At 45.0% G+C, this 10,855-nt stretch overlaps 3 protein-coding genes across 3 annotated transcripts; all 3 read left to right on the top strand.

Moving 5' to 3' along the window:
• Nucleotides 1-5: 5 nt before the first annotated feature.
• mterf4 (mitochondrial transcription termination factor 4) lies at nucleotides 6-3,868 on the top strand. The gene is made up of 4 exons (XM_061241076.1): nucleotides 6-90; nucleotides 517-928; nucleotides 1,478-1,662; nucleotides 3,282-3,868. The coding sequence occupies exons 1-4, from the start codon at nucleotides 64-66 to the stop codon at nucleotides 3,654-3,656; spliced, it is 999 nt and encodes a 332-aa protein (XP_061097060.1). The 5' UTR covers nucleotides 6-63; the 3' UTR covers nucleotides 3,657-3,868.
• A 2,105-nt stretch (nucleotides 3,869-5,973) lies between these two features.
• On the top strand, nucleotides 5,974-6,963 carry LOC133128875 (probable G-protein coupled receptor 148). The gene has a single exon (XM_061242682.1). It carries the CDS (start codon nucleotides 5,974-5,976, stop codon nucleotides 6,961-6,963), a length of 990 nt encoding a protein of 329 aa, XP_061098666.1.
• Nucleotides 6,964-8,332: 1,369 nt separating this feature from the next.
• Nucleotides 8,333-9,427, top strand: LOC133128876 (probable G-protein coupled receptor 148). Its single transcript, XM_061242683.1, has one exon. It carries the CDS (start codon nucleotides 8,333-8,335, stop codon nucleotides 9,425-9,427), a length of 1,095 nt encoding a protein of 364 aa, XP_061098667.1.
• Nucleotides 9,428-10,855: the final 1,428 nt, after the last annotated feature.

Consider the following 10,855-nt stretch of genomic DNA (forward strand, 5'->3'; position numbering starts at 1 on the left):
TCAATACGGAACTAAAGCTTCAATTGATTGAATTCGGGGAATAGTTATTCAGACGGACGTGTTATGGCTGCACCAATATGCAGAAAGTTGGTCAGTAATTGTTACATATTGTAAAGTTGCAACGATTTCGTTGTTTAAACAGTACGGTAGAATATCTCTCATTCCGATGTATGTAGCCGTAAATCATAACTGAAAGTTTGAGTTATCTAACAAATGTATACGTAGCCTGATGCTAGCCAATAGCGAGCAGTGCATAGCTACATGCGTAGCATTAGTATGCATAGATGCAATCACAAACGAAGCTACATAATGCTACTCTATTTGTTTTTACGTTTAACATGTTTATAGCTGATACGATACAGGGAGCTACATGTTATTTTGCTATGCTGTTCACTTCGTGCCATGTGTGCAATTGTTTATCTGCTAGCCAGCCAACTCGCAAAACAATAAACATTTTAGGTACTATTTTTTATCACAAAAGATAATTTCACTGTAATACTTTTTATTTTATTTTAGGTGCTTATATGGACATTCAGAGCAGCGCGTGGTCACGTTGGCTGTGGGTACAGTCCAGGTTATCTCATGCTACGTGATAAACAAACGAAAGTTTGCCTCGTTAGAAACCTCTGCTTGGGGCATGACCAAAACTCAACAAGACAACGGCGTACGGATCGGGAGGAAATGCTCAGTACTCTGGTGGATATGGGCTTTACCGAGGCGGAGGTTGAAGAGTTAGCCAGACGAAGCTTAAGCAGTTGCACCGACAACGCAGCCCAGCACCTCTCCGTCCTCTCAGCACTAGTGGCGCTGGGCTTGAACCCTTCTAGCATCCTGAATATCTTGGACAAATGCCCGGAGCTCCATAGGGTGAAGGGAGGTCTGCTGCAACAGCGAGTGGACAACCTGCGCAAACTAGGACTGGTGGAGGGTGAGGCTGATGTGTATATATTTTTAAAAGCATAAAAGTACTAGTGTGTTATGGTTAATGCAGGGGTGTCAAACTTCAGTCCTGGAGGGCCGCAGTGTCTGCAGGTTTTTGTAGTTTCCTTTCAGTCAGCAGCCAATTAAGGCCTTGAGAATGAGGTACGTGGACTCTAGCCTGAAACACACCAAATACCAGCAGACACTGCAGAGTTTTGACACCCCAGGGTTAATGGTTTGTAACTTGAAGTTAGTTTTTCAGGTACAAAACCTGACTTGCTCTAATACGTATACGGCTGTACTTTGGTATTATGTTCAGGCCATCCTCCACGGTATGGTTGTTAGTCCAACCCAGAGCTGTGCTGAGTAGTAACTCAGGTCCTATGCTGGCACATGCAGTTACATCATTCACAGGGGTCAGGTAATGGGAACCGTAAGGAATTAATGGAATGTGGTTGAAATCTGCTTTATATATATATATTTTTATAAGGTAATTGCTAATATGCTATTATGCGTGAGTTTATTTCCTGTGCTATTTACCTGTCCTTGTCCGCAGGCAGCCTACAGCGGGTTGTGAAACACCTCCCTCAGCTCCTCACTCTGCCCATTAAGAGGGTCAATGCAGTATCACGATTCCTCCGGGAAAAGTGCCGCCTCACAACCCAGCAAATCACAGACGTCCTGCGAGACTCCCCTGCAGTTGTGCTGGAGGACGCCGGCAGACTGGAGTACAAGTTCCAGGTGAGATAGTGGGTGCCCACGTGGAGGGAAGAATGTGGTCATTTCATAGGTACTGTGCATCCCAAGTGGTTTATTTATTTTGGAAATTCATAGTGCGAGCCCATTGCTGGGCTGTTATCTGCAGTCCATGTGTAATTTGGTGTAAAGTAGGATAGCATTCACACATTTAATTTGTCCATTTTCATTCCACACACATTTAAAGTTTAACACATTATCATTGCTATGGTGGGCATTGAACTCTCAACCTTCTGTGTCAAGGCAGTTGTTACAGCCACTAAATTGATTTTTTTTGCCTCCTGAATGGTTCCCTCCCATTAACCCTCTTATTATGTTAAGATCTTATGACTGCTTTTACGTTTGGGGTCAAATTGAGCCCAACAGTTTAAATAAACACAAAATATAATAATATACAGTAGTGTGCATAAATGTGGTCAAAAAGCCTTTTTTGTAATAGTAATATTTAAGTGAACAGAAGCGATCCTGACCTCTGAATGGTAGAGTGGGCCCCCAGCTGCCACCCAACCCCAAAGCTTAATGGATCCACCTCCATGATACACATGGCAAGGTGTTCTTCTCTACAAAGGCTTCTTTCTCCAAAAAATACCTTCTTTGGTGGTGGGCCAAGAGTTAAAGTTTGGTTTCGTCAGTCCAAAGCACATTGTTCCAAGAGGCTTCTGGGTTCTCAGTGTTTTCTTTTGCATACTTCCCATGCTTAATTTTGTGTTGGTTGTTCTTTCTGACAACTCTGCCATGTAGATATTTGTATGTTGTATTGTTGTTCTGTGAACAGCTGGACTCGTGTTTGCTACTATTGTTTGCAGCTGTATTGCAGTGATGTGTGGGTTCTTCTGAGCATTTCTCATCAGGTCTCAGGCCATTCTATCTGAAATGTTTCTTGGTCTTTCAGACCTTGCTTTGACTTCAACTGTTCATTTATCTTCCATTTTCTAATAATGTTTCTTATAGTGGTAGTTTGAAACTTTGAGAGTTTTCTCCTTCTTGGTGGAACTTAACCATCTTCATTCTGAAGTCTTTGAACAACTGTTTCGAGGAACTCATGCTTGTTAACACCAGACAGAACAGCCACTGCAGTTGGATACTTTAGAAAGCATGGAGTTACTTCAGGATAAAAAGTTAGTCCCTGGAATTATAATCACCTGACTCATTGAAGACCTAACGAGTAAATCACCTGAGCCTGGGCCTTAGTCATCAACTTTAACAAAGAATAATCCAAAGGGTTCCCAAACCTTTCCACAGGGCTCTTTTCCTTTTATTTTTATAATTTATAAACAGTAAAAAAAGACAATGAGAAGCAATCTTGCTTTAAAATTTGCAGAAATGTTTAACTCTGTACCATTTAGAGTTTTTGCATTCAGGTTTGCTTTTGATCACATAGAGATTTGTTGTAACAGACATTCAAACCAGGGATGCCCAACTTTTTGCACCCCACTGTAGGTGGTCAAATTGACCCCAAACTTAATATGAAGGTTAAAGCAAAAAAATCTGGTGCTCAATTGAATACTGACTGCACCATTACTGATCAGGTAATTGTGACCAAGGTTCAAATGCATATATGAATTCACATCTCTATGCTTTCTCCTTTTGTTTCCCCCCTGTAGTATGCTTATTTCCGTATGGGCCTTGGTCAGTCAGAGATGGTGAAGTCTGGGCTCTTCCGTGTCCCCCTTGAAGAAGTCAGGTACCGGCATGGCTTCCTGGAAAAGCGGGGCCTGTACCAGACCCCAGACAAGAAAGGCCAGACACGCATCGTGAACCCCAAACTCAAGGACTTCCTCAGCGTTCCCGAGGTTACCTTCCTCAGCAAAGTTGCCTTGGCAACACAAGAGGAGTTTGAGGTCTTCCGGAAGCTGACGGAGAGAGAGATGCGGGAGGAGGAACAGCCAGAGTTCAGTAACAGTGATGAAGAGGATGAGGAGGGCTATGAGAGTGAGGGTGGAGGGAGCGCAGGCTACAGGAAGAGGAGAAAGAAATGAATGGCGGGAATGTGTGAATGCAAAACCGAACTGTTGTCTAGATGTCTCACTAAATCAAAGTAGCTTAAAATATTTATTCTTTTCATACTTTATTTTTGTTTTATTTTGAAGGGTGATTATTTGAGTGTTTATTAAAAGTTTATAATAAAATTGTCAAGAGAATGGTTCCATTTGAGACTGTTGTATGCAGAGGTATCCTTTTGGTTTATTTTGAAATTGATGAACTTGAAGTGTTTTTCATTTCTGAATATTAAAAACTATTCACACATCATGTGATCCTACCAGCTAATTCCCAGTCCCGTATGTGTATCAAAACTTTAAATGGAGGTATGCATTGATAGCCCACCTAAACCTAAATTAGACCGTTATTGCCACTCCCTCATCTCTGAAACAAAATACCGCAGTGACATCATAGTGAACTTTTTATTCTACATTAGTTATTTTAACCAGCTTACAGATTTATCCAAAGTGATTTACAGTTGATTAGACTAATAGGTAAGTTACGTTAAGCGCCTTGCTCAAGGGCCCAACAGCTGCACAGGCCTTACTGTGGCTGCATCGACCAGCAACCGTCTTGAGTCCCAGTCATGCACCTTAGCTACATGCTGCCACATATTTACATCTTAATGTTTCCTGAAAAATAAACTTGCACTGCAGATTTTACTGTCAAACATTCCTCTCTACAAGACCGAGGTAGAATTATAATGCAATCCTGGCAACGCACCCTTAGACGGTCATGGGTTTATTGGTCTGCTTGGTACTGAAAGGTGTAGTCAGGTGCCCTTTGCTCAGGTAGCTTTTTTTTTTTTTTCATTTTTTTTTTTTTAAGTTTGTATCCATGGTTACCGGAGGCATCCACTGTATGTTTGACTTGACAGCTCTTCGTGGCACTGATTTTCGTGCTATGACTGGTATCGGCATATGGCCCTGCTTTTTATTGCTCTGCCCAGCCCCCTGTGGCCGGATATGAGATGCGAATATCGCACGTACAGACCGCTGTGTCCGAGTCAATAAATTAAGGCCTGAGAAGACAGTGGTGTGTCGTGAGATTGCGTACATGGCATTTGTCTTATCTGTCGTCTGGGTAGAAGAGGGAGGGACACGGCAGGTGTGGGGAGGGGGGGGGGGGGGGGAAATGAAGACCAATGTTTTCAACAATTGCGGTGTTATCATGTAACCGCTGAATGACTTCTATTTCATACAGTCAAAATGATCACATATAAGTCGGCAGTGGTCATCAGCTGATAACAGCAGCACATTGCCAAAGGTATTGATCTCCAAAAAGCATCACTACAACTGGCGAGTGGTATTGGTGGGTCAGCTTGCCAGCTGTGCTTCAAAAGGGTAAGTGAGTCGCCTGTCCTATCAAAACCGTACATGGCGGTTTGTTCTCAATCAATATTTATTCACTTTTTGTGTTTGACTTTCTCCAGCATGTCGATCCAGATCTATGCTTAATTATAGCTGAAATCAAAGTGAGAAATGACCAGTTGACAAAGTACATAATTATGTGGGCAGCCACACCCAGATAATTCCAAGATATCCATTTGGGATTGGTGATTCCAGAATTAAGGTTTTATACTTGCATTTCTGGCAATAAAAGCAATAAAAATAAGCAAAAAGGACTGGTATTGTTATATTATTTAATCAGTGTGTTTATCAGCATTTGATGTATTTCACAGTTAAGTCATCTTCCTCAAAATTGACAGTGGAAAAGGTTGATTGGATAAATGTAATATTCTGTTGTGAAAAATATTGTTCATGGTTTGTGGAATTAATGTTTTCCTGACTTTAGATTGAACCTGCTGGCCTTGTTTAAGCATTGACCAAAGACATACTCATGTCAGAAATTATGTTTAAAATGTTTGGAAGCAATTCTTCACCTTCAAATCTCAATCTTCTTTTGTTAACTTAAGATATTAATTAATCAAACGCAATTTATATTTAAAATATTGACATGGTAGTGAAAGCTCAATCTTTTTGCATGCAATACAATGTCTTGTTTTGACTCCTCAAAAGCACCATTATGATTCTACATTACTTTCTGATTGCCTCCATAGCTATAATAATATTCCTGCTGCTAATTATGCAATGTCTCATTGATAACTATGGATGTGAATAGTGTACAACAGCTTGGAGCTTGGAATTCCTGGGTAAAATTCACAGAATGGGCGATCCAGAAATGGCTTTATTGTGAATCGTGTACATCCAGTCATGGGTTAATTCGGTGGTTACTGTCATCAATTTCCAGGAGGAGGCTGTGATTGGCTGACAGGTGGTTGGGTCTGGCCCACCTGCACTGTGTGAAGTAGAACCAATGAGTGTCTCTCCATATGACATCAGCGGGATGAGGGCATCGTGGTCCGAGATGTCCAACTTCACGGAAGGGTGGTACGAGAGCCTGCAGAGCTGGCGCATGGAGCTCTTGCTGATCCCGGCCGTGATCTTCACCGCCCTGGCCCTGGTGGCTGACCCCTTGTTGTTAGCCTGCGTCCTGCTCTCCAGGGCCCTACGACAGGAGACCCGCTACCTGCTGCTGGCTAACATCCTACTGAGTGATACGGTCTTCCTCATCATCAACCTGGCCAACCTGGCCTGCAACTCGCTGGGCGTGTGGATGTCGCGACCCCTGTGCGAGCTTGTCACGGCCGCCTCCGTCACGGCCTACTGCAGCAGCATCCTCACCATCACCCTCATGGTGGCCGACACCTACGTGGCCGTCCGCTGGCCCCTGCACTACCGCGACCGGCTGCCCCCCTCCAGGACCCACAAGATCCTGGTGGCGGTGTGGCTGGTGGCGGCCTCGTACCCGGTCTCCCTGATGATCCTCATGGAGGTGCTGGAGGAGAGCGCCCCCTGGAGGCAGACCGTGTGCCTGGTGCTCTTCTCCTTGAACTCCCGGGGGAAGGACATGATGGTGGGTGTGAACCTGTACTTCTTCATCTGCGCGGTGCTCTGTAGCAGCCTCATCATGTACTGCTACACCCGGCTGTTCGCCATCACCAGGACCTCCGGGATCTGGCAGAGCCGCTACTCCCGGGCCAGGGTGACCCTGCTGGCGCACGCCGTGATGATGCTCCTGTACTTCGGTCCCGGCATGGTCTTCACCGCGGAGCTGGTCCTGTTCCACCGAAGCGGCGTGAGCCAGGACGTGAGCGTGTGGCTCAGCACGGTCAACATGAGCGTGCTCATGCTGCTGCCTCGGGCGTGCGCGCCCTTCCTCTACGGCCTGCGGTACCGCGAGATCCACCACACGCTTCTGGTGCTCTTCCGCCGGCGGAGGCTTAGCCAGGTCGCGGTGGTGTAGCCATCCGCTGATCCCCCCTTTCTGGGTGAAGGTACTTCAAAGGTCTCCTTTTTACTTGTGGTCGTGGCATCCGCAGTGATTTTGCAAAAAGAGCCATCTTGTTTTTATCACTGCTTCAACGCATCGTCCTCAGTTTTTGTATTGGTTACCATTAGATTAGTTATTTAGCTAATGCTTTTATCTAAAGCGACTTAAAAGCTGATTTGACTAAGCAGGGGACAATCCCCCCTGGAGCAATGTGGGGTTAAGGGCCCAACAGCTGTGCATCTTATTGTGGCTCCACCAGGGCTTGAACCACCAACCTTTTCGGGTCCCAGTCCTTAGCCACTAGGCTACCCTCATGCTGACAAATGATTGTGATCATTCCTACCACCACCAAGAGTCAAAATTCAACTCATTCATTGAGATCTGGTGTCAGGGCAACCATATTGTGTTTCCCTGGAAGTACCACCACCACAGGCCAAAATCTAAATGTAGAGGCATATGCGATTCCCCTCATAGTGACTGTGGTGGTGGGGCTCCAGCATGAAGAGAAGCAACTACACACATTTCAGAGGACAACCCCACTGATATGACTGGCTTATGACTGCATTCGGGAATTATGTGTGTTCAATTGCATCAACCATGCAGGCCTCAATAAACTGGTGACTACATTTTGAAATGGTTGACTTCACTGTTTAAATGCAAAATGCTAAACTAATGTAGCTAAATTTGCAGTTCTGTATGTATTGTGTTTTGTTTTTTTTGTTGGTAAAACTGGTTTGTGAGGTAAACATTATTCTTTCAGTTATTTGCCAATAGTCTATAAAGCTATCTTATGGCACAGTTAGTGATAACTACTCATTAAAATGAGAAGTGCTTCACTTGTGTTCATTGTCATATCTGATATCTGGGTTAATGATGAGCAAACTCATTTGCAGAGATTACAGCAAGCTGGTTGATTAGAAAATGTCTCTTTCTGTGTTTCTGTGTAAAAAGGAGAAACTAAATCAGATAGCAAATGTTTCAGTGTCAACAAATAGGTAGAGAATCTTTGAAATCCATGGAAAACCAACAAAGACAAAATAGTTTCCACCCAAAGTGGCATAAAATTGAGTGCTTCTTGTTTGTCAAAAGGAAAACACCTCCATGTGGTCATGAACCAGGAAGTTTCTGCTTGTTGCTTATCCTGAATAGATAGCAAAGCAGCACTTAGGTCCATTTTCACGCCAAGGTTTGTTTGCCTTAGAGAGCCATTAGTGATATTCTCCCTTGGCTAATCAATGGCTTTTCTATTTTCTGATCTCCTGGTTTTAAGGCACAGCCATCTGTTGTAGTTATATTACCAGACAGAGAGAGGCTGAAGACCGATTCACAAACAGTTGCAGCCATGGGTGCAGAAGACTTGGTTCCGTCTTTGCTGTGCACATTCGAGAGCTGGTACAACAGCTCTGGTCAAGCCGAGAGACATCGCCAGATCGCCGGTCGATCCAACTCCTCCCAGAGCATGATGGCCGAGCTGTTCCATGAAGATTGGCAAGTGTTTCTCCCTTCGTGGTGCCCAGCGGGCGCCGTGAAGGTGTGCCCAGTGCTGGGCTTCCTGGCTGTCGTCCTGATCATTCCCCTCATCCTGGCCAAGGTCTTCTCCAGCCCCCACTTGCGTCAGGAGACCCGCTACCTGCTGTTGGCCAACACCCTGCTCAGCGACCTGCTGTTCATGTTTACCTACCTGCTGTCCACCTGCTTCAACTCGGCAGGCGTGGTGACCTCTGAGTGGTCCTGCGGCGCCCTGCTCTTCGTCCTCAGCATCGTCTACTGCGCCGGGCTTCTGAGTGCCAAGGCCATGGTCCTGGACACCTTGCTGGCTGTCCTGGTGCCCCTGCGCTACCTCGCCCTGTGGCCTGTCTCCAAGACACGGAGGGCCATCGCGGCAGTCTGGGTGGCGTCTGTTCTCTTTCCGGCTAGCACCATAGTGGTCTTCCTGTGGCACCACTCGGAGGACCCCTGCAGCTCCCATGTGTGCTCCCTGCCTGTGTTTCTGGCGCTGACCGTGGGGTACTCCGTCCCCATGCGGGCTTCCATGCTGCTGACCGTTGCCGGCGTCCTGCTGGTGCTGCTCCTGGTCCTCTCTGGGTACGTGTTCCTGTACTGCAGGACAAGGAGGTCTGGGGCGTGGAGGAGGGAGCGTGCGTCTCGGGCCAGAGGGACCTTCCTCATACACTTTTTCCACCTGGGCCTGTCGCTCTGCCCGATGCTGGTGCTGGCGGTGGAGCTGCTCCTGTGCTCCCGCTCCAGTCGCTCTATCGATCTGAGGGCCAACCTGCTGGTCTCCCTGGTGCTCTGCAACGTGCTGCTGGTCCTGCCCAAAGCCCTTGCCCCTTACCTCTACGGCCTGAGGTATCGGGAACTGGACCTCCGCAGGACACTGCGGTCCTTCTGCGGGCTAAAACGGCCGTCGACCGTCACACCAGTCATCAAGAGCTGAAGCAACGATGGTAACTTCTTTCATAAGTTGCAGCCTATGTCATCCTCCTCAGCATGTGGTAAAGACTTAAGGTAAAGGGTATTTGCTGGCTCTGTTGCTCAAGATGACTCATGAGGAGGGATACATTTTGACTCCCAGCAATTGGTCATAATGCAGCTTAAGTGCGCATTAAGTGATTCACGGAAGGAAAAAGTAAAGGTCTCGCTGCCTGTGCATATTCATAAGTACCGGTCTTTCTTGGAATACAGGCTTGAAAATGCAGCAATGGAACATTCCATGATAGAGAGCTAAGCTACCCGGTCCTGCCTTTGGGTGAACTGCTTGTTTTGCCAGAGCAAGAGTGAGATGTACAGGACAACAATCATGTAAACTAGGGGGTTGCATGTGGAGCATTGCCATTTTAGCTTGAGAAGAGATAATGCTAACTTTTAAATGCCCTTCTCCAACAAATTGTGCACAGCATAGAACAAACAGGCCGTACAAAAATGAAAGTACAATAAGATGAATCAGCATAATAATCAATAGGAGTGGCAGGACATTAAATTAAACCGGTATGTTGGCCAATTAAAAGTTTTAAAAATACATTTAGAAAAATAAAGCTTAGCATTTGACTTAGCTGATGTGATTTCTTTGGGCAGATTGTTCCAGTGTATAAGCTACAGTCTGACTCTCCTAGATATCAGCTTTGACCCAATGGCCAGTATGTTTTTGCAGCCGTAATCTAAGTAGCCTTTCAGTGAAGTAGGATGTGAAAATATAACAGATAAACAGGGAATAGTCCATGTTTTGCCTGAAAAGGAATGAATAGAATTCTATTCTAAAAGATACCGAGAGCCAGTATCCTGATGCAATTACTGAGGTGATCATCTGAATTTTTTAGACTGCTTAAACAAAAGTATAATGACTTGCAGCAGTCTTGCCTAGAGGAGAGGAAAACGTGCATAATATTTTCAGAATCAGCAAAAGAAGGAAAGGATCTGATCTTAGCAATGTTTTGCAGCTGTTGGTAACATGGCTGTATTACTGTTTTGTTGTGCAGCTCAAGATTTAAATTAGGATCAGAAATTACACCAATATTCCTTGGGGCAGATTACAAGGAATGAGATGAACTCATTTACAAATTACATGCTCTGAGACATTATTTTGGTCCAAACACAAAATACTTCAGACTTCATTACGCTGAAGAAGGTTTTGAGCCATCAAACACAGAATAAAAAACATACTTGGTCTGAATTTCTTCAACTTCCAAACTCCGTTTTTGTTACTATGAGTACAACACAAGTAGTTATGTTCCTCTTAAGGATAATTAGTAAACACTTTATATATGTTAAAGCTATCACAGTTGTCTATCCCAGCTGTTTTTCGGCTTGATACTTAATGAGTGTGAAGGCTCTATAATTCATGTTTCACCATCATTGCTTTATACTG

This window comes from Conger conger, chromosome 5 (assembly GCF_963514075.1).
Source record: "Conger conger chromosome 5, fConCon1.1, whole genome shotgun sequence".
In the NCBI taxonomy this organism is placed as follows: Eukaryota; Metazoa; Chordata; class Actinopteri; order Anguilliformes; family Congridae; genus Conger; species Conger conger.